Consider the following 23,742-nt stretch of genomic DNA (forward strand, 5'->3'; position numbering starts at 1 on the left):
GAGGCCAACAAGGTCACACACAGCTGGTAATTCAGCATGTAAAAAATATTTATTTCAACAGAACACATTTGGTAATCTACCAGCTGACATACAATGTTAAATAATGGGCACCACAATTGAGTTTTCACATCTGAAATTAACAAAGTTGAGCATGTTTCCCTGATGTTGAAATCCATTCATGACAAAAGGCAGATAGTACATTTAATTTCATGTATTGCATGTTGACTGAAAACACTTTGGCCACACTTTAAATCATATTGCAATAAAACAGAAATCTATCAGATTGTGCTTCTGAAATATCTTCATCATCATAACATCACAGATCCACTCTGATTTCTGCCAAAAATACCAAAATATCCATTTGAGTCCAGTGCACATCATGTGTCAAATAAAAAGTGCCAAAATGGCAGAAGGCGAACTAAACTTCACACTCTATTTACGTTCATTTATATGCCTGTGAGAACAGAAACACAAGCTCATGCAAAGAAGTTTTGTTTTCCTTAAAAAAGTTCACATTTGGCGACTTCATAAAAGTTCCAAAGTTCAAGTTTGGCGAGACTTAAAACCCAGGAGAGAATTAGCAGATTCTAAAAATCTTTGTTTGTGTTCTGCATGAAGAAAGAAAAACATACACATCTGGGATGGCATCAGGGTGAGTAAATGATGAGAGCATGTTCATTTTTGCGTGAACTATCCCTATAAGGGTAGGTCATGATAAACACAGTGCAAGTATATGCAAACATAAAGCACTTCAACAAAAGACAAATGTTTAAATGGTCCTAAGCACAAATACATTTAGCATTGTATCTTAAATCCTACAAGGTAATTTACTTTAATTTATCTCAAATACAAAATATTAACATTTTTTAAGATTTTACATTTCTTTACATTACATTTTGTTCTGGCTTGTATTCACAATGACATAGCAGGCTTTGAATAGCACAATATACAGAATAAATAAAATGCTATTGCACTTTATAAAACATTGATAGTTTTGCTGTCAGTCCAGGGGCGGAGTGGAGTGCTCCTTGATCTATATACGCTGTCAGACAAGGCCATGATTTCTGGGGGAATGAAGATTTTCAAAAATAACCTTTGAACAAAGCTACAATAACTGCAGACAAGAGTGAATGGAATGGCCCCAGGTTTAAGTACAAGACATATAAGGCCATGAAATAGGGTAACATGACTGCCTTTTTTTCATTTTTGTTTTATGATACTTAATCAACATCTTAACAAGTTTTCATGAGACCAGCCATCTTGAAACTGGACATTATGTCCAACAGGTGGTGCTGTCGTGTGGCCTTGAGAGGAAGCAGCACTCTACCTAATCAGACATGGTGGGATATTTTGATTAAATATGTAATTAGTTTACATTAATATGTCTTGTTACCTTATTTCTTGAAATGCCCATGTATTAGAAGATACATCAATAACGAGCTTTAGAACAGCTAAACTAAATTGTCTTTTTTACATATTATCTTTACAGTATCTATAGCTTGAGTCTCTTTACATCAAGTTACGTATGAACATTGACACAGCAGTCATCACCACAAGAACAGAAAAAACAAGGAATGCAATTGGAACATTGTAAACAGCAAGGTAACAATCACATTTCCTTAATAAAAAAAAATGCCATTCGTTGTGTCCGCATTAAAACAGAAAGTACTTCTTGCCATTTCATTACACTGAGCAGTTTGGCACCCCATGTGCGTTGCTAGCCACTTCTATACAAACATTGTTGTCAGCTCCACACTGATTATTAAACTAAAATTACAAAGCAGACTTTTCATGGCAAAATGAGGAAACAAAACAGGACCAAACCAAATTAATTGTTCTTACTGGTTCCAGACACACACTTTTTGCACAATGAAAGAGCAACTGTTGATTGCAAACAACAGAGGATGCAGTGAAACACACTTTGCACATCTAGGCCGGTAGGTATCAAGGGGCATGCAAGCGTCTGTTATTGAGCAGGGTCAGACACAACATTGAAGTGCTGTGGGGTCCTGCTGTCTGACAATCAGGACAATCTATTTACCATGTGCAACTGTCCTGTTATTTGCTGCGTAAGATTGAGGTGTGAAGTCTTCACTGAGGGCACATGGCGAGATGCTGGAGGGGTACCGGTGACATCACAGAACCTGAGAAACAAAAAAGTATTTGGACAGTTAAGCCACAGTTCTTATATTCTCTATAAGTTGAGAGATGATATACAGTGCAACAGCACTGGGACTCTTCACTATTTGTATAACTCCGCTTCAGCATGATAACACGGGAAGTCGGTATGTTGTTTCCAATAGTTCCAGTATCCTATGATCGGCCACAGTATGCTGACTAACCAACAAGCATTCTCCTATCAGACATTTTTCCATCGGCTGCAGCATGTTTACCTTCCTCTGTGGCGTGACCGAAAGTACATTGCTTTGGCAGCGTTGGAGACCATGGTGTGGATTCCACATTGAAACTAGGAAGTAAATGTGTCTTCCTGTTTCATAACTCGCATTTAGCACCCCTCTGAGGAGATTTAACTTGCAAAATGGAGCTCATTCATGTCCATATGCCCAACAACACTTACCGATCTGGCCACTGGGGGCAGTGTTTCCAATTTCGGTAAGCACAGAGCAATTTTAGATAAAGAAAAGTCAACATACTTTGTCCAGTTTTATTGTGAGAGCAGTCAGTCTGCTTCTCTGTGTTTGCAGCTTTCTTAACAGTTGGTGGGGAATTTGATTCAGAATAAATTTTTATTTGTTTCATTATTTGTTCAATGACCATTTCTTTAATTTCATTCTTAAGCCTGTAGATAGTGACAAATGGATGTATTTTATGTTAAGAGTCATAGCAGAAATTTTTATTTTAATTATATATATATATATATATATATATATATATATATATATATATATATATATTATATGTATTGTCACAAACAAAACAGTAGAACTGAACGATAATAATTGATCCACTCAAAAATTCATTCAAAAACACTGATTTGTTGACAAACGAAACACTAACATTATAAATGCAGTGCAGAAAGAAGACTTGAGCTTGTTGCTTTGGCTTTTGGCTTAGAAATATTTTCATTGGTAGAGAAGAAATGCACAAATTAACTGGCCAATTTTTGCCTAAAGCATAAGACAATAAATATAATTTACTTGTTTGTTGAACTATGGTATAAAAGCAACATCACCCATGCAATCATGCTCTTGCTCTGTATGTATCTGCACAGCTGTGATTACCTGCGGTCGACTCACAGCCACAGCCGTGCTGATATCCGGCACAACAAAACTCTTGCTCATGTTATATTGCTTTGAATAAATATACTATTTATGTTACAAGAAAAAATTTAAATAGTTTATGGTACTATTTATAATGGGGTGCAAGCTTCTGCATATTTTTTGGTAACACTTTATAATAAGATTCTATTTATTAGCATTAGCAGAATTAATACATAAGGTATCATGAACTAACAACAAACAATATATTTTGTACAACATTTATTAATCTTTGCTAATGTTAATTTATGAAAATTCAATTGTTCTTTGTTCATGTTAGTTTATAATGCATTAATGTTAACATATTCATTTTAATATGTATTTTTTTAAATGTATTAATATATGTTTAAATTAACATTAACCAAGATCAATAATAAGTGCTGTAAATGTATTTAAAAAATCTTTCACCCCAATTTGGAATGCCCAATTCCCAATGCGCTCTAAGTGGCGGAGAACGAATCTCAGTTGCCTCCGTGTCTGAGGCAACTTATCACGTGGCTTGTTGAGCACATTACCACAGAGACATAATGCGTGTGGAGGTTTCACGCTATTCTCTGTGGCATCCACACACAACTCACCACGCACCCCACCGAGAGCGAGAACAACACATTATAGCAACCATGTGGAGGTTAACCCATGTGACTCTACCCTACCTAGCTACCGGGCCAATTTTGTTGCTTAGGAGACCTGGCTGGAGTCACTCAGCACACCCTGGATTTGAACTCGCGACTCCAGTGGTGGTAGTCAACGTCTTTACTTGTTGAACTACACAGGCCCCTGCCTGGGAGGCTGAGTGTTTATACTTTTGGTGGAGGAAAACCCACAAATAGCTAACTTAAAGTTGTCAGCGAACAATAAACTGGGAAAGTAGAATGTATTTTGACATAAAAATGTACACACTTCACTTTAAACTAATGTTGCTAACTAATGTTGACAAGTGAAACATTATTGCAAGGTGTTACTAATAAAGTCACACAAGTTTGAGACAGCATTAGGGTGAGTAAATGTAAATTTTTGTGCAAATCCTTGAAGTGTATTATTCACAGGCACAATTATCTCATGAAGCTCTTCTCTGTTCTGGATATACAACCTTTTATTTTCCAGCCCATATCTATAATGATTAAACCAAATCACTCACAAACAAGGGATTGTGAGCTTTAAAGCAAATCTAATGGCTTTTTTTATTGCAATCCTATAACAGTTTATAGTAAATATCACTTAACTCACCCCTTCCAAAAACAAATTATCCTGCTTTTGTATCCACCAGCTGCATTTGTACATTAACAGGCATGGCCTCTCCTCCATACCCGCCCTTTGACTGCATTTGATTCTGAATTGAGTTCACCTGGACACATTTCACAGGATTAAAACAAAATCAGATCATCTACATAATTAAAGCCACTTCACATAGCTTAACACTGATAATGAAACTAAAAATACAAAGCAGGTTATTCATAGAAAATTGAAGCAAAACTGAACAAAATCCATAAATTCATAACAGGATATTACATTGAACATTAGAACCCTATTAGAAAGATTGCCTAAAGATTCCCACCCCTGAACTTTTTTAGAATGATCTGATTCTGGACAAAACAATATAGCATCTGCTGTACTTACAGAGTTCATGCCACTGAAGAGATCTCCAGACCCTACGTGCGCTGTGTGGACAAAATTGGTGGGCTCGCCGATCATACTCCGATCTATACGTCTCCGCCGCTTCTGCAGAGAAACACACAATCATAACTGAATACATATTGGAACAAGCACGACAATTTTTCTAAATGTCCTTTTCCTTTCTTATTTTCTTTTCCTGTGTGCATTAAAGTCAACACAAACCCATTTTGAGTGATTCTTATTAAGCCTCTCAAGAAATATTCTGGTCATATTTAACCCCAAATCAATACGAAAAAACTAAACTAAACAAAACAACAAAAAAACATACAATTAAATTTGCTTAAAGAAAAAAGAAGCATACATTTAGGAACATAAAGACTTTTTGCATTGCGAGATTCTTTTCAGGACAGATATGCACATATTACCCCCCAATTCTCATTACCGTAACACGTCCAGATGTTTCAGTTTTACTATTCCCATTGTTTTCTATGATGATTCTCTTTACCATAGCACAGAAATGTTTTCACTGTATTTCATAAGAAAAAGATTATATTGTACAATGATTTCCTTAATTAAAATGAATGAAAATTAAAGGCAGTACCAAGGGAGAACTGCTATGATGTATAAATATATTTTAAATAAAATGATATTTTTGCATTGCGGTTATGAGACAACATGATCATGCAGGAAGTTGGCATGTTGTTTCAGAGAGTTCCAGTACACTATGATCTGACACAATATGCCAACTCACTGACAAGTGCCATCTCCTGCCAGACATTTTTGTATCAGCTCCAAACATGTATACCTTCCCCTGTGATGCAACTAGAAGTGCATCAGCATTGTGGGAAACCTGGGGTCAGATCCCATGTTGAAACCAGGAAGTATTAATGTTCACATAAACAGTGATGAGCATGATTTGGTAGTTGCATGTTTACCTCTAACATTACATTTTTACTCCATTGATGGTTAGGTTTAGGTTTGGGGTTTAGGTTGGGGGGTACACAGTTTATAAAATATGTATTCTTCTTCACTGAATTACAGCCTGTACAGCTGAAAACAACTTGCTTTTGGAGCCTCTACGTGGAAATGACACCAGGAAAATGGAGCTCACACGTGCCCATACACCCAACAACACTTTCTGCTTTGGCCACTGGTGGCAGTGTTAGAATTTCAGAAAGCACAGACTGTTTTTAGCCAAAGAAAAGTCAGCCTACTGTTTCTGATTTCACTGTGAGATCTGATTTCACTGTGAGATCAGTCTGTAAAATTCACAAGGTAATTTTTATTTCATGTTGACTTTCAACGAAGCAGTTCATAATATTAACAACAAATAAGATAGCCATTAACTATTTGTCTAATATAAGAAACGTAGTCTGCAAGTCAACACCTTTGAAAATAAATGAATATTTGCATTAGTTTCTCTGTTGAAACTTTATGAAGAAACACTTTGGCAAAGCATGAATTAGCTTTGCACATCCAAGAATTTAAGGATTTAACACAAACATGGGCAATAAGCGGCCCGTGGGCCAGATCAGGCCCTCCACATGGTTTAATGTGGCCCGCGGCTCATTTATAGGAAAAACGTTTTTTCTTTTTCATTGGATATTTCAGTTAACTAGCATTGGGACCTAACACATCTCCACAATCGTTTAACATGTTCAGTGTTGCCATATAAGAGACGCAATACCCCCAGTTTGAGATTTATACTTGTGCAAATTGGAAATATTCCGCATAATGTTATACTTATTTTGTGTAATCTGGCAACCATGCACGCGAGTGCGCTATTTCTATCTCGCTTTCCCCTTTGAACAAACTCAGCGATCTGTAGTACAATATTCTGCTCATGGAAAAGTGTTATACAGCTACTCTGTGTCCATTCTTGAGGCTGCTTGTGATGTTTGGTGCTACTTTTCAGGTAAACCCTCTCATTGATTAAATTAAATATAACAGTAGATATCGGCATCATTGACATGCGAGCAAAAGCAAGCCAGAGACGAATATGTATATCTATTTTTTATTTGTGCAATTTAGAAATGTTGAAGTCCATTTGCACCTGTATGTTAATCTAACTTTTGCAGTAATCATTTATCATATTCATGCAGTTGTGTTATTCCGTTGTGTGCTGAAAGTCGAACCATCGAAGAGACCCGCATCATGACTCTTTTAGCATGTAAACGGGTAATGTTTTAGGAAAACAATAAGTAAACTCACCCGCTTTGTGACAAACATTAAAAGTTCTATAAATTGATTTTTTTTTTTTATATTAAAACAAACCCAATGTACAGATTGTTAAATTGAATAATACATTAACAGGGAAGTAGATATGGTAAAATAAATGTATAAGCTCAGCCTTTTAGTTTTTAATGCCTGATAGAAAAGTATCTACTTTTGTAGAGCAATATAATACTTTAGGCAATTGCAGAATAGTCCCATTAGTCACAGATACACTTCAGAAAATTGAGCACACAACTATTTCTGGGCTTAAATTTACAAAAACCAAATCAACGCAGAACATTGTATCTCAAAAGGAGTACAATGTGGCCCCCCGTGCACTACTTAAAGCCCGATGTGGCCCCTTAACCAAAATAGTTGCCCACCCCTGATTTAACATGACTGTGTGATGTTTAAACATAATCAAATCATAGGCCTAGTAAAGGGTAAATACCTGCTTGGCTTTGGGTTATTTGCTAAACAGATTCAAAGTCAATCTCTGCTCTCAATGAAACCTTCACCCTTCTGTTACTGTGTATCAAGTCAGACATTATATACTGCAGTTGCTATGACAACTGGGCAGTTACAAAGGAGGTGGAATTTCACTGATCACAGCATCTGCGATTATGAAATCTGTAGAGTTTTAGCTGTACAAAAAACTGTTCAGAGCAACAGTCTGTAGGAGCAAACCATCAAAATTGTCATATTTTTATAGTATTTTGCTCTCTCACGTAAAATCCCTACAGGATGTACAAAGCTGAAAGAATTAGCTGCCTGCGGGGTTGCCAAGATGGATGCCAAACGAACCCAACTGCCTCATAAATAATTAATATAATGAATTGGTAACTATATTCTCTTGCAAAATCTTCCAGTTTTCTTTTCTACAATGGCTGCATGTTCTGTAACATTAGAGTATTGCTTCAATTTTAGTGATGTCGATTTAGCAACTGATAAATCAAAGTAATGACCTCAGACAGAATTCCAAACAATTGCAAGCCATTTTTTCAACATCAGATTTTGTCCCACATTCTCTCTGCCTCACACTTTACCATAGTAACAAGGACTTACTACACTGACAAATCCCTGTTTTAGTCCACTCCATGAGGACTTAATGTCCTGGGGCCAGTTTCACAAAACATGTTCTTAAGAAAAAAAAAAAAATTATGTTCTTAGGATAAATTCTAAGAAGTTCATAAGAACGTTCCTAAGTGCAATTCTTGACAAATTCTTGATAAGTTCTCAAATATTTTCTAAAGAACATAATTATTTTCTTAAGAATAAAAAGACATGCTTTGACATGCCTGCTAATAAAGTTGTCTTGTCTGATAGCCTTCAACACTGGTAAATCGTAACAATTCAAATATCTTTTAACTTTTTTTTTTTTTTTAAATAGCAAGCACCGCGGAATAATATTTTTGAATGTAAAGTACATGAGATGTATTCGTTTAATGATATTAACAGTCATAGAAGAATTTACTTGCTGCTAACCATTTGATAACTTTTAATATGACATGGAGGAAAAGAAAAGATACAAAACTTTAGTAGACAAGAGGATCTTGTTGAGGAAATTTACCACAAGGAAAATGTTCAACTTGGAAAGCTTGATAATTATATCATGTCAGAAAGTTAGAGGTAAAGGGTGTCTCTGCCAAACTCCGATAGGGGAGATGTGGATGGGGGGTGAAAAAGAAAGTCTCAGATTTCTAATTTTATAATTATTATGTTTCTATGAACTCTAAAGGTCATGGAAAGCGAGCGCTAAATGCAGCGCATCCTTTTGAATTAGCATGATTGGTCACCACATTAAGAAGCTTCAAAACAACATTTATTGTTTGAATTTACCATTTACATGGTTTGAAAGATGAAAATAAAAATCATAAATAACCAAATAGTCTGAAATGTTTTTTGGTCTAAAATCAGATTTCTACATAAACAGCCCATTGTGACTTATCATGATAGAATGCATCACATTTAAAACAACCCAGTTACTTCATCTAACCTTTTAGAATCTAAGACAACTGTGGGGTTCTCCTAACTTTAAGATTTTCTTCTTAAGAATGTTTTGTGAATCCGACCCCTGGAGTCCAGCTGAGTCTTGCTTAAAATAAAGTACCCACCCTCAACAAACCAATCACACACTGAGGAGACACACTACTGTTGTACAAGGGTCAAAGCTGAAGCTATGCTTCAAATAAACAGTAAAACAGGCTTTGCCTTCTTTCGGAAATGTGTACATGTAAAGTGTACAGTGAAACATTGTTATGGTGTACATGTTTCACAGAGAAGAGAACTGAGCATTTGCCGACTCAAGAATACTCATGTTCTGAGGGGGGCAACGACACATTATAACATGTGAAAATGGGCAGGGTAATGGGTAAATCAAAAACTTATGGTGTTTGGAGAATTTGTGATTTATTAAAGAGGGCAAAAATAGGGCTTACCTTCTTTTTTTTTTTTTTTTTTTCAAATGTTTTGTGAAAAGAGGTGCTTAAAGTTCAGAAAATATTGTTCATTCACCTCTGGAGTGCAAACTACAGAAAATATTACAGGAGTTATTTTATGTTCTATTTATTTAGTATGAGATTTGCCATTTTGCTTCCATTTTACCAATATCGGGATGTCTGAAATACAGTTGAAAACACAGATTTATATCATTTTCTAGTAATAAACATAAAATTAAAATGAAATCTATGAAATAGTGATATCACACGTGATTCTCATGTATTTATTTATAGCCTAAACCTGAGTGCAATGTTAAATACCTGACCTGAATTGATTGAATATTGGAGCTTTCTGTTATAGAATATTGGTCTTTCTGTCTCTTAAAGTTGACCACATTTATATTCAGAATCAGAAAAAGCTTTATTGCCAAGTAAGTTTTTTACGCATACAAGGAATTTGTTTTGGTGTTGTAGGTGCGTGTCACACAATCTCTAAATATATGAAACAAGAATTAAAATATAAGCAATATAAATATGTCCACGCAGTATCAATTAAAAGTAAGTATAAAATAAAAGAGAGCAGAGTAGTACAGTGCAATGTAGAGCCAGAGGTGGAGTGTGGAGAGTGTCAGGGTGGGTACCGGGCCTTGTTGATAAGGCAAGTGGCGGATGGGAAGAAACTGTTCTTGTGGCGTGAGGTTTTTGTCCTGATGGACCTCAGCCTTCTGCCAGAGGGAAGTGATTCAAAGAGATTGTGGCCAGGGTGGGAGAGATCAGCCACAATCTTTCCAGCACGCTTCAGGGTCCTGGAGTGGCGGCAGATAGCAGCCAATCACCTTCTCTGCAGACCGGATGACACGCTGCAGTCTGCCCTGGCAGTAGTAGCAGCATACCAGATAGTGATGGAGGATGTGAGGATGGACTCGATGATGGCTGTGTAGAAATGCACCATCATTGACTTTGGCAGGTTGAATTTCTTCAGCTGCCACAGGAAGTACATCCTCTGTTGTGCTTTCTTGATGAGGGCGCTGATGTTCAGCTCCCACTTGAGGTCCTGGGAGATGATAGATCCCAGGAAGTGGAAAGACTCCACAGTGTCAATTGTGGAGTCGCAGAGGGTGATGGGGGCAGGTGCAGGTGAGGCTGAGTTCTTACTGAAGTCCACAACCATCTCCACTGTCTTTAAAGCATTGAGCTCAAGGTTGTTTTGGTTGCACCAGGTCACCAGGTGGTCAACCTCCCACCTGTAGGCGGACTCGTCACCATCAGAGATGAGTCCGATGAGGGAGGTGTCGTCCGCAAACTTCAGAAGCTTGACGGACTGGTGACTGGAGGTACAACTGTTAGTGTACAGGGAGAAGAGCAGAGGAGAAAGAACTCAGCCCTGGGGGGATCCAGTGCTAATGGTCTGTGAGTCGGAGATGTGTTTCTCCAGCCTCACATGCTGCTTCCTGTCAGACAGGAAGTCAGTGATCCACCTGGAGGTGGAGTCAGGCACACTTAGCTGGGAGAGCTTCTCCTGGAGCAGAGCCGGGATGATGATGTTAAAGGCAGAGCTGAAATCCACAAACAGGATCCTGGCGTAGGTTCCTGTGGAGTCCAGGTGCTGGAGGATGTAGTGGAGGGCCAAGTTGACTGCATGGTCTACAGACCTGTTGGCTCTGTATGCAAACTGCAGGGGGTCCAGGAGGGGGTCGGTGATGTCGTTGAGGTGAGAAAGCACAAGGAGCTCAAAGGACTTCATCACCACAGAGGTCAGGGCGACAGGTCTGAAGTCATTAAGTCCTGTGGTCCTTGACTTCTTGGGAACAGGGATGTTAGTTGAAGACTTGAAGCAGGCTGGCACGTGACATGTCTCCAGTGAGGTGTTGAAAATGTCTGTGAACACTAGAGACAGCTGATCAGCGCAGTGCTTCAAGCTGGATGGGGAGACAGCATCTGGTCCAGCAGCTTTCCGGGGGTTCTGTTTCCTGAAGAGTTTGTTGATGTCCCTCTCATGGATGGAAAGAGTAGTCACTGAGGTGGGTGGGGGGTGGAGGGGGTACCTTTAAGGTGGGCATTGGTGGGGGTGCCCAGACCCCTGCTGAGGTGGGGGAGGTGGAGGTGATGCACTGTGGCTGGAGCTGTAGTGGGGGAGGGTTTCAGGACTGTCCCTTTGTCTTTCAAAACGGCAGTAGAACTCATTCAGGTCGTTGGCTAGGCGTCGGTCGTTGATGGCCTGGGGGGCTTTAGGCTTGTAGTTGGTGATCTGCCTAAGCCCTTTCCAGACAGGTGCAGAGTCGTTGGCTGAGAGCTGGTTTTGGAGCTTCTCAGAGTACCGTCGTTTAGCCTCTTTCACATTCTGAGTTTGGCTGTAAACCAGGGTTTGTCATTGTTGTAACTCACCCTGGTGCGTGATGGAATACAGCAGTCCTCGCAGAAGCTGATATATGACATCACAGCCTCTGTGTACTCATCTAGAGTGTTTGTAGCAGTCCAGAACACATCCCAGTCAGTAGTGTCAAAACATGTCTGGAGATCCTCCACAGCCGGACTGGTCCACTTCCTTGATGTCCTCACTACAGGTTTGCAGAGCTTTAGTTTATGCCTGTACGCAGGAATCAGGTGGACCATGACGTGGTCAGAGTTCACCAGTGCAGCACGGGGGACGGCATGATAAGCATTCCTGACTGTGGTGTAACAGTGATCCAGAATGTTCTCCTCTCTGGTCGGGCATTTAATAAACTGTCTGAATTTAGGGAGTTCATGAGTGAGATTTCCTTTGTTAAAGTCACCAAGGACAATAACTAAAGAGTCCGGTATCTGGTCACACACAGTATCTGGTCGGCGAGCATGCGCTGTGCGACCTGCACGTTGGCGGGATGTAAACACCGACCAGAATGAATGAAGCAAACTCACGGGGTGAATAAAAAGGCTTACAGTTTATGATGAAAGATTCCAGGTCAGGAGAACAGTGCTGCTGGATCACTGTCACATTGATGCACCAACTGCTGTTGATGTAAAAACAGATTCCTTCACCTTTAGTTTTGCCAGAAAGTTCCATGTCTCTGTCCGCTCTGTAAATTTGGAGGCCTGCCAGCTGCAGCGCAGAGTCCGGTATTAATCCACAAAGTCACGTCTCCGTGAAGCACAAAACAGTAGATGAAGCAAAGTCCCTGTTTTTCCTTAACAGCAGTTGTAATTCCTCCAGTTTGTTGGGCAGTGAACGCACGTTAGAGAGAAATATTCCTGGTAACGGTGTGCGTAATTCTCGCTGGCGAAGAAGCACAAGCGCACCAGCCCGGTTCCCTCTCCTTCGGTGTTTCACTGCATGAGCAAAGGAGAGCACCTTTGACCAGAATGTCCAAAATTTCCAGTGTAGGGAGAAGAAAAGTAGTAAATAAGTCCTCTGGAGTTGTACCCCTTATGTTCATGAACTCATCTCTGGTGAAAGAGCTACCGGTACCGACGCAAAAAACAGAGTTAAAACACAAAACAAAACATAACAACGCGCACACACACACCGAGGCGGCCGTCTGTGGCACCATCTTGTGATTAAAAACACAACAGCTTAATAGCTGATTCACATCAGCTATTAAGGTAATTAAATGGTCAAGACTTTACCCCCCAAAAAAGTTGAGTATTCATATTAATGTTCCTCATTATGTAAAACAAAGAAAATGAAACATTCTCCGTCTTTTTTTCTTCTTCTTTAAACTGCTAAATTTTCAAATGTTAAGTGTTCTCGAACTCTGGTAAGGCACTATATAAATTTAACATTATTATTATTATTATCATCTAAATATTGGTGTCCTATTGTAACAATTCCTAATAGACTTACAGGACTTTAACCTGTTTTAGGCTACAGGTATATTGATTTTATTTTAATTTATTTTATTGTTTGAATGTGTATTTATTATTTACTGCAAAATGTGCTTGACATTTCACATTTTGCTTGACACTTCTTGCCTCCAGAATAATGTTTTTATACATGCACAGACAAATGAAAATTCATTTTCATTTACATTTACATTTATGCATTTGGTAGACGCTTTTATCCAAAGCGACTTTCAGTGCAATTATTACAGGGACAATCCCCCTGGAGCAACCTTGAGTTAAATGCCTTGCTCAAGGACACAATGGTGTTGGGCCATGGGGATCGAACCAGCGACCTTCTGATTTACAGTTATGTGCTTTAGCCCACTACACCACCACCACTTTCATGCAGATATTAATATCTGAAATACCAGGTGAAACTGCAACATATTCCACAGTTAATGTAGCCTACAAATTCAGCTTCACCTGGTAAGAAAATAATAATTGTATAATAATAAGAATATTTATAACAATATTATTATTTTTATTAGGCTATTGTTATGAAAACGCATATAAAAGGCATATTTTATTAACGGAAAGTATAAATGTAAGAGTAACACTTAAAAATGGGCATTTCATTTAGTTTTGTCGCACTTCTGGATTAAGCCCCGCCCACACCTGGTTCTATTTGAATACAGAGACAGATACAGATAATTCTGTCATATGAACAGATACGGATACAAATACAGATAATGGCTTCGATGCACACCCCTATAAGTAACAATACGGGCTCTATTTTTGTGAGTGAACAAAGCACAATCCTACACGCAACGATCGCGAGAGCGCTAATTCTAAGTGCAATTTTCATGCCAGAGCAAGGTGCAAGTGGGCGTGGGTGGGAGGGATTGCACTAACTGTGTGTGTATTCTATGTTAATGAAGTGCTGCAATTTGCTATTTTCCTGAGAAATAGGTAACTGAACTAAGAAGTTTCAAAAGCAGGTCTGCTTTCCAAACTCTGTTCCTACATTTGCAGTTTGGAGATACCACCAGCAGATGGTAATACAGTTCATGTCTAAACTCTGAAAATATAGAGAATATTCCAGAATGTTCCAATACCCTGACAAAGTGGAGCTCACATGTACCCATATTTTCAACAACAATTCCAGCTTCAGCCACTGGGGGCCGTGCTTCAAATGGAAATTAGCAACTAATTTCAGCTGAAGAACTTTCAACCTACTGTCTCCTTATTGACAGTGTGATCATTCTGCTCCAAAATTCTCTATCTTGCACCAAGGTTTTTAGAACACATTCTTTGAAATAAATAATATAATATATGTGTGTGTGTGTGTGTGTGTGTGTGTATATATACACATATTTCAGCCCATAGTATGGAAACTAGTGTGAAAGCAATGTTGTGGATGGTGCGTTTAGTGCCAGAAAGCAATAGCAATTTAAAATGTATGTAATGATATGGCGGAAAAATATTTCAATGGTTGATGGCTGGAGATTTTGTCCTGGAATGTGACATGTGGTAATGTGTTAAATCTACTGCTATACCCTTGAGAAGACCATGTATGATAATTGGATTGGAAACAGAAACAACGTGGTCTCGCAGGAAATCGGCATGTTAGTTCTAATTTATTTTCACCTAAATTCAGACCCAATGTGTTACATTTTGGACAGCCGGCACCATGCCTTGCCTTTTCATTAGGCTGTTTTGGATTATTTAAGTATGTGCTCCTTCTGAAAAGATGGAAGGATCCAGATGTTCATGAAACCGTTAATGGAACCAAATGTCATTTACATTATTTACAATTTTGTTACAGTGTTTTATTTATGTAACCAGTTCTGGCTCACACTGAGGTGATGTTAGAAAATCAGCGACAGGAGGTTGAAGTTTCTGTCTACTAAATCGGCCTCTGCTTTCTGAATTTCCGAACTGCCTCTCGCAGTGGTAAGAACTGGACCTACAGTTGAACATATGCACACATTTTTACGCCATGCACTGCGCAAGTGAAAGACAGGAGCAAACATCCACATGAATATGAAATAACAGTAATTATGTAAGTAATTCATATACTCCTAACCCTAACAGTAGTCATGTTTCCATCCAAGTTACAGAACAATTTGAAAATAAAGCAGCATTTCAATGCAATGTGTTAAGGAGAACAAAAGAGTCACTTCTGGGGTAATTAATGCAAAATAGAATTGAAAATGTAATATATTCTATTAGTTGAAGCCACTGTGGCTCCTTTATTAAATTGCCAGAGTAACATTTGAAATGCTAGAGTATGCAGCGATATTGACATGGCTTGTTGACGCAAAGTCACAAGACTTTTTTGATGCACATCTAGCTTCCTATATCAATTCTAAGGGGTTAAATTGGGCCGGTATGGTCCGGAACGGCATAATTATATTTAAGTTTAGCATGATCTATAGGTTGACCCCCAATCTAGAGCAAGAAGAAGGTAACTTTTAACCCCTATAAATTCTGTAGGAAAATATTCAATAAATGTTTTTCCATTGTAGTTTATTCCACTGCTTGAAGTAGAACGATATTGGCGCGCATACATTGGCGCTTTTGTCTTGTTCCCCCTGAGCGTTTATCCGGACGACAGTGCCGCCACCACAGAAGAGTTGCCAGTATGCAAGAGATCCTGCTGGTAATGTGACGTAATTTTGTCATCATTGTCGGTACTGGGTATGTATTGGCTCAAATCTTTAAATTGCGTTAAACTAGGTTGCACTCAACAACAAACATACAGAGTGATTGGTGTAGTCCAATTCACGAATGTCTCTTATGAATCAGTTCTTTATAAAGAATCTAGGTTACAGACTATGTTATGTGTATTAAATGCTTGTGATACTTAAATCACTCATTAAGAAACTTGATCAGATTTGGAAACAGATTATTAAATTCTTTACAATTCCTATCCATATAGACTAGACCCAAGAAACTCTTTGCTAAAGCAATAAACCTTGCGTTGTTGTATTTACTGTTCTAATGTTATCATGTCGGTTGGTGTCAGACCAGCGTGTGGCCCTCAGGTTTTGTCAGCAGGAATCAATGGACCAGACACAACCCCATTACTGCAATTTCACAGCACAGCTTTAAACAGCCAATCAGCTGTGAGGAATTGCACGACAGGGAAAGGTCAGCCGTTTAACCACTGGAGTCTCATACCCCATTTTATTTACACTTTTTCAGCGCAGGAATAAAGTGAAGATGAAACAGTCCATTTGAACATTACGGCTCTTTTCCGAAGCCTATTGAGCCGTGGCCTATGTGGGCAGCATTTAAATGCATTGTAAGCTTAGTGATGATGTCTAGATTGGTCAGCAGGGTATCTTCAAGGGCAGACGCTTGTCCAGTCTTCACTGCAGTAATGACAAAGGCACACTGGACAGCACGCTCACATTACTGCAGCATCAACTGCACTGCCACAATTACATTCTTTATCTGCATATTCAACCTAACAAGATAGTTATTATCATTTTAATCTTATGATAAAAGCTACAATGATTATGACCACCACTAGGCAACACAATAAATGAACAAAGGTTTGGCAGGAGCTTGTCAAATTAGTCCTGCCAATCATAATTCAAGCACATAATGCAAGCACAAAGAGAGATTGTTGACAAAAAAAATTAAAAATTTGAATTTGAATGGATGATCAGAAATCACATTTATATTAATGGACTTACAATGGAAGAAAACCAGGCCTTAATTCTGGAAAGTTTAAAAGCGGAAATGTGAAGCTTGTAATTTTCTTAAAGCACAATATTAATTATACAATAATCACTTGTTAATTATTTGAGATGCTTTCTATGTTAGGGATACCTTGTCTTGTGTCACCGTTGCCCCTTGTTTACCTTTTTGTCCCTCTTGTTTTCCGTAGTTTTCACTTTTGTCCTTTGTTTAGTTCCATAGTCTCCTTGTCAGCGTTCGTGTTTTCTGTCATTGTTTTCACCTGTCCCTCGTTAACTTGCATTTTGCCTCTGTTTATTCCCTCGTCATCCTGTTGGAGTTCTGTCTGTTCATTGGTCCCCTGTTCCTGGGTTCATGTATTTATATCCTGGTTTTTGGTTCAGTCCTGGTCTTTTGTTGAATGTTGTTAGCCCGGTGTGTGTTCCCTGCCCGTTTTCCTCAGTCTTGTGTTTATTTTCCCATTGAGGGTTTTTTCCTTTGTTCCCGTGTTTTCCGTGTACCTGCCTTGTTTGTTTGTCAATAAAGCTGAACTGCACTTGGATCCGCATCTCCTCGTCTGCCTTCGCTGCCCATTCATAACAGAACAAAAGACCAAACATGGATCCAGCGGTTCTGAAAGCGAGCTGTCAGCTGCTCAGCCTTAGCCAGGGAAATCGTCCGGTGGAGGACCACATCCGCGATTTCCTTGTGATTGCGAGTGCCACCGAATTCCCTGACTCCGACCTGGTGGTGTTTTTCCGGGCGAACCTGAACAGTGCGCTCAAGGAGCGGTTGCCACAGGCAACGCGCGGCTGGACGCTCCACGCGTTCGTGGAGGAGACTCTGCTGGCCTGCGGTTCACCGTTTACTGTGGGCGTCATCGAGGAGAACCCTGCCACTCCTCCCACAGTGGTAACCCTCCATTCGCCCGTGGTTCGTCCCTTCACACCTGCCACGGCCAACGAGCCAGCGTTGCCAGCTTCGTCCGCCCAGCGGAGGAGGAGAAGAGGAAAGGCTTCTTGTAGCCTCCGATGTCAGTGAGCCAGCGCCTGTAGCCTCCGACATCAGTGAGCCAGCGCCTGTAGCCTCCGACGTCAGTGAGCCAGCGCCTGTAGCCTCGACCATCCCTGAGCCAGCGCCTGTAGCCTCGACCGTCCCTGAGCCAGCGCCAGTAGCCATGACCGTCCAAGAGCCGGAGCCAGTAGCCATGACCGTCCTAGAGCCAGACCCAGTAGCCTCGACTGTCCCTGAGCCAGCACCAGTAGCCATGACCGTCCAAGAGCCAGAGCCAGTAGCCATGACCGTCCAAGAGCCAGAGCCAGTAGCCATGACCGTCCAAGAGCCAGCGCCATTAGCCATGACCGTCCCAGAACCAGCGTCATCCGAGCTTTCCAGAGCTCCGCCTTCCGAGCTTCGCCTACCGAGTCTTCCAGGGCTCCTCTCGAGCTTTCCAGAGCTCCGCCTTCCGAGCTTTCCAGAGCTCCGCCCCCCGAGCTTTCCAGAGCTCCGCCTCCCGAGCTTTCCAGAGCTCCGCCTTCCGAGCTTTCCAGAGCTCTGCCTCCCAAGCTTTCCAGAGCTCCGCCTTCCGAGCCTCCCGAGCTTTCCAGAGCTCCACCTTCCGAGCTTTCCAGAGCTCCGCCTCCCGAGCTTTCCAGAGCTCCGCCTCCCGAGCTCTCCAGAGCTCCGCCTACCGAGTCTTCCAGAGCTCCTCCCGAGCTTCCCAGGGCTCCGCCCCTCGAGCCTACTAGGGCTCCGCCCCTCAAGCCTCTCGAGCCTTCCAGGGCTCCGCCTCCAGAGCCTCTCGAGTCTTCCACGGCCCTTCTCCCCAAGCCTCCTACGGCTCCGCCTCCCGAGCCTCCTACGGCTCTGCTCCCAGAGACTCCAGAGCTTTCTAGGGCTCTGCCTCTCGAGCCTCCTACGGCTCCTCCTCCAGAGCCTTCTACGGCTCCACCTCCAGAGCCCCCTACGGCTCCACCTCCCGAGCCCTCTAGGGCTCCACTTCTCGAGCCTCCCAGGGCTCCGCCTCGCAAGTCTCTCGAGCCTCCCAGGACTCCACCTCTCGGGCCTTCCAGGGCTCCGCCTCTCAAGCCTCTCGAGCCTCCTACGGCTCCGCCTCTAGAGCCTCCTATGGCGCCACCTCCATCGGCGCCGCTGCCAGAGCTTTCCAGGTCTCCGCCTCTAGAGCCTCCTACGGCACTACCTCCCTTGGCTAGGCCTCCTGAACCTGCCCCTGTCCGGTGGCCTTCTCCCAGGGCCCCTGACCCTGTTCCTGACCTGTGGCCTCCTCCCAGGCCTCCTGACCCGGTCCCTGTCCTGTGGCCTCTGCCCAGGCCCCCTGACCCTGTTCCCATCCTGTGGCCTCCTCCCAGGCCTCCTGACCCGGTCCCTGTCCTGTGGCCTCTTCCCAGGCCCCCTGACCCGGTCCCTGTCCTGTGGCCTCCTCCCAGGCCTCCTGACCCTGTTCCTGTCCTGTGGCCTCCCCCCAGGCCTCCTGACCCTGTTCCAGTCCTGTGGCCTCCTCCCAGGCCTCCTGACCCGGTCCCGGTCCAGTGGCCTCCTCCCAGGTTCCCCAAACCTATCCTTGCCCTGTGGCCAGCTCCCAGACCTCCTGAACCTACCCTTGAACTGTGGCCAGCTCCCAGACCACCTGAACCTGTCCCTGCCCTGTGGCCAGCTCCCAGGCCTTCTGAACCAGTCCCTGCCCTGTGGCCAGCTCCCAGGCCTCCTGAACCTACCCTTGCCCTGTGGCCAGCTCCCAGACCACCTGAACCTGTCCTTGCCCTGTGTGCCCCCCAGGACTTCCTGCCTGCCCTGTGTGCCTCTCGGACTTCCTGCCTGCCCTTTGTACCCCCCTGGACTTCCTGCCTGCCCTCTGTGCCCCCCTGGACCTCTTGTCTGCCTTTTGTTGAATGTTGTTAGCCCGGCGTGTGTTCCCTGCCCGTTTTCCTCAGTCTTGTGTTTATTTTCCCATTGAGGGTTTTTTCCTTTGTTCCCATGTTTTCCGTGTACCTGCCTTGTTTGTTTGTCAATAAAGCTGAACTGCACTTGGATCCGCATCTCCTCGTCTGCCTTCGCTGCCCATTCATAACATTCTAAATTGTCCTTTTTTTTAGTTATCCAATTGTCAGTTGTTTTTTCTTTTTTTTTTTGCAATAAAATTTTTTTATTGATTCATAGACATATCACAAAGAAAAAATACATCATATTGTAAAGGGATCAATGGAAAGGAGGAGGCAAGAACCGGCTTTATAATATAATTAATACTTTAATTACCAACTTAAACAAAAGACAAACAAATGGTCTGCACTTATATAGCTTATATATAACTTATATTCTCCCACACGATCTTCTGCAGTCGACCTTTATCCCTCTCGGGAGGCTTGATTAGCCTAATACGGGACCGGGTGTCTAGGATCAAGACCCGGCCCCACCCTCTGCCCTGCCACACATATATACATTGAATCAAATTTAACCCTCACTATTACACCTCCCCAAACAATCACCCCACCCTGACCCGCAATGAACACCCCTGTGGTCACAAATAGGAATACACACACACACACACACACACACACACACACACACACACACACACACACACACACAAGAAAATACAGACAGATATAGAAAATATAATAATCATGCAAAATTAAAACTAAACCACTCACTCCACAGCAGTATTAGTATTTAGAGTCTCCCTAAAATACTAAGTAGACGCCCCATTTCCTGTCAAACAAATTCCGAACCTCCAGCCTTCTGCTTGACCCCTCCTCGAAAGCACCAGTACTTATCCTCCAAATATATGACCTCCCAAAATACAGAGTCTGTGGCAGAACAAGATTTGAGTGTTCAACACCTCACATAAAAACTTTCAACCAAAATTCTGAATCTTACAACACCCCCAAAAAACATGGTTGGGGTCTCCATCTTCTGAATGGCATCGCCAGCAGGTGGTTGTGTTCTTAAGACCAAGCCTATACAACATAGAATAAAATCTATGTAAAATATTAAATTGCATAAGGCGCACCCTTGCATCTCTAGATGCAGACTTTAAATTTTTATGAATCCAAGCCCACACTCCCTCCTCCAAAAACAAATTGAAATCTTCCTCCCATAATCTTTTAAGAGAATTTAAAACTCCCCCAGACTCTGGATTAGCAGGGAGAAATACATTGATGCCTCATGACCCTTCACAAAAGCAGCAATCACCACTCTCAGAGTATCTGCCACACTGCTGCAGAGGGGGTCACTTCCAAAAACATTACAGAGTAGGTGGCACAGCTGTAAAAACTTATAAAATTGAGGTCTGGGAATCACAAAATACTGAATCAAATTTTCAAAAGATCTCAATACTCCAATCTCATTAATGTCAGTGAGTGTATAAACCCTCCTCACAATCCAATCTGACCAGAAGAAAGGATACTTATTAATACAAAGTTTAGGGTTCCCCTTCTGTCACTCACTCAACGTTGTGTTGATTGTAGTGACACAAGGGGCTTCTTGCCAAAAAGGCCAATGCCAAATTGGCGAACAGAATTTTGCAAATTGGTGTTCTTCCCGATCTGAAGACCTGCAGAGGTGCGCAGTCGGGTCAGTGCTCTCATTCCTGCAGGGAAAGCTGGAGGGGCGGCTGTCCCCCTCCACCCTGAAGTTGTATGTAGCCGCTATAGTGGCCCACCATGATGCAGTGGACGGTAAGTCCCTAGGGAAGCACAACTTGATTATCAGGTTTCTAAGAGGCGCCCGGAGGTTGAAGCCTCCCAGGCCATGCCTGTTCCCCTTGTGAGATCTCTCCGTGGTCCTTACGGGCCTTCAGAGGACCCCCATTGAGCCGCTAGAATCAGTCGAGCTAAGTGCCCTTTCCCAGAAGATGGTCCTCCTGATTGCACTAGCTTCCATCAAGAGGGTTGGAGACCTGCAAGCATTCTCTGTCAGCGACACTTGCCTTGCCTGAGTTCGGTACGGCAGATGCTCATGTCATCTGCCGTAGACCTTGACCGGGCTATGTGCCCAAGGTTCCTACGACCCCTTTCACCTGGTAGTGAACCTGCAAGCACTTCCCTGGGAGGTGGTAGACCAAGCCTTATCGTTGCTGTGTCCGGTACGTGCTTTGCGTACCTATTTGGACCGCACACAGAGCTTTAGTCTCTCTGAGCAGCTCTTTGTTTGTTTGGCAGACAGCGGAAAGGGAACACTGTCTCCAAACAGAGGCTCGCCCACTGGGTAGTCGACACCATCGCATTGGACTCTCAGACCCAGGTTGACTCCACAAGGAGTGTGGCATCCTCGTGAGCACTGGCCAACGGCACCTCTCTAGCAGACATCTGTAGAGCAGCGGGCTGGGCAACACCCAATACCTTTGCGAGATTCTACAATCTCCGGGTTGAGTCGGAGACGACTGACCGGGTATACCACTTGCGCTAGCGCCTTTCCCCTCCACTGAGGCAAACACGTGCACTTTTACTCCCAGGTGAGTCCTCAAACTTGATGTTCTTCCTCCCCAGCACTCTGGCTCGCGAATTCAGCGTAGGAATTCCCCGACCAGACCCACTGTCACTATCCCTTGTTGTCTGCCCCGTGTTTTCTGTTTCACTTATCACATTCCATGTCACGTTTTCCTTGTTGTCTGCCCTGTGTTTTTCACTAGTCCTTGTCAAAGAAACTACACTTCCCATGTTTCCTGGCCCTCATCACTGCCTGCACTGTGTTTTGTCCACACCTGTTTGTTATTTTGTCATCATCGTGTCTGTCTATTTAAACCCTGTTGTTCCTCCTCATTTGTCAATCGTTGTCGTTTAATGTTTTCTAATGTTTCTCGATGCTCCTTGATGTTCGCTCATGTCTCTTGATCCTTGTTTCCCATGTTTGTTCGAGGTTTCCTTGCCCTTCGTGGATGTTTTCTACCCATGTACTCCTGGATGTTATTTCGTGTTTTAGTTTGATTTTTCCCATCGTGGACTTTTCATTTGTTCCTGTATTGCCTGATTCCTGTGTTTGTTTTGTTCTCATTGCAATAAAGCCGCACTTAGATCCAAACCTCCCGTCTGCCTTCGCCTGCATTCCCACACAATCATAACACCCACTATGTTTACTAGTTAATCTGTACTGGAATAGGTGCTTCATAGGTGCCAGTTATTACATTGGCATTTTGATATAGTAGAAGAAAAAACATTATTAAATCAAAAACAAGATTATACAGACCACATTCCCCATTAGTGAAACAATCAAATCCGAACTCCCCCCGAACAAAATGACAGCGCCAACCGGAGTCAAGCCCTCTAAACTCAAAAGGTCCATGTATGCCTATGAGAACCCCCACGACAACTCAATTTTGCCTCACAAATTTACAAAGAAAATACTTTGTAAAATAAACCCCAGCCAATAGGCACAATGAACACAAAGAATGTGTTGATTCATTCACAGAACTATCTCAAAGGTGTGATCCTCCAAAAAACGAATTCCAGCCGATATAAAATCGTTCAGTTTCCTCAGACAGACAAACGAATGTTCAGTGAGCCCGCTGTTATGAGTTCAGCAGATGACATCATTCCAATGTCCTAAAAATACTCCACAAAACAAACTCCAGCCAGCAGGAGGCATAAACATGAAGAATGAACAAATTCATCCTCAGCTGTTCCGAAGCAGTGATATTTAACAGAACAAGCTCCAGCCGCTAGCCGGAACCAGTACAAAAAGAAACAAAACAGGCATCC

At 42.1% G+C, this 23,742-nt stretch overlaps 1 protein-coding gene across 1 annotated transcript in view; it reads right to left on the reverse strand.

Moving 5' to 3' along the window:
• Window positions 1–4: 4 nt before the first annotated feature.
• Window positions 5–23,742, reverse strand: part of LOC127636068 (CDC42 small effector protein 2) — a 33,983-nt gene continuing 10,245 nt past the window's right edge. The window contains exons 2-4 of the mRNA XM_052116444.1: window positions 4,896–4,997; window positions 4,506–4,623; window positions 5–2,144 (exon numbers count right to left, since the gene is read on the reverse strand). Of these exons, the coding sequence (XP_051972404.1) occupies window positions 4,522–4,623; window positions 4,896–4,997 (204 nt within the window). The 3' untranslated portion in view covers window positions 5–2,144; window positions 4,506–4,521. The remainder of the gene's footprint in view (window positions 2,145–4,505; window positions 4,624–4,895; window positions 4,998–23,742) is intronic.

This window comes from Xyrauchen texanus, chromosome 43, assembly GCF_025860055.1.
Source record: "Xyrauchen texanus isolate HMW12.3.18 chromosome 43, RBS_HiC_50CHRs, whole genome shotgun sequence".
NCBI classification, from domain to species: domain Eukaryota; kingdom Metazoa; phylum Chordata; class Actinopteri; order Cypriniformes; family Catostomidae; genus Xyrauchen; species Xyrauchen texanus.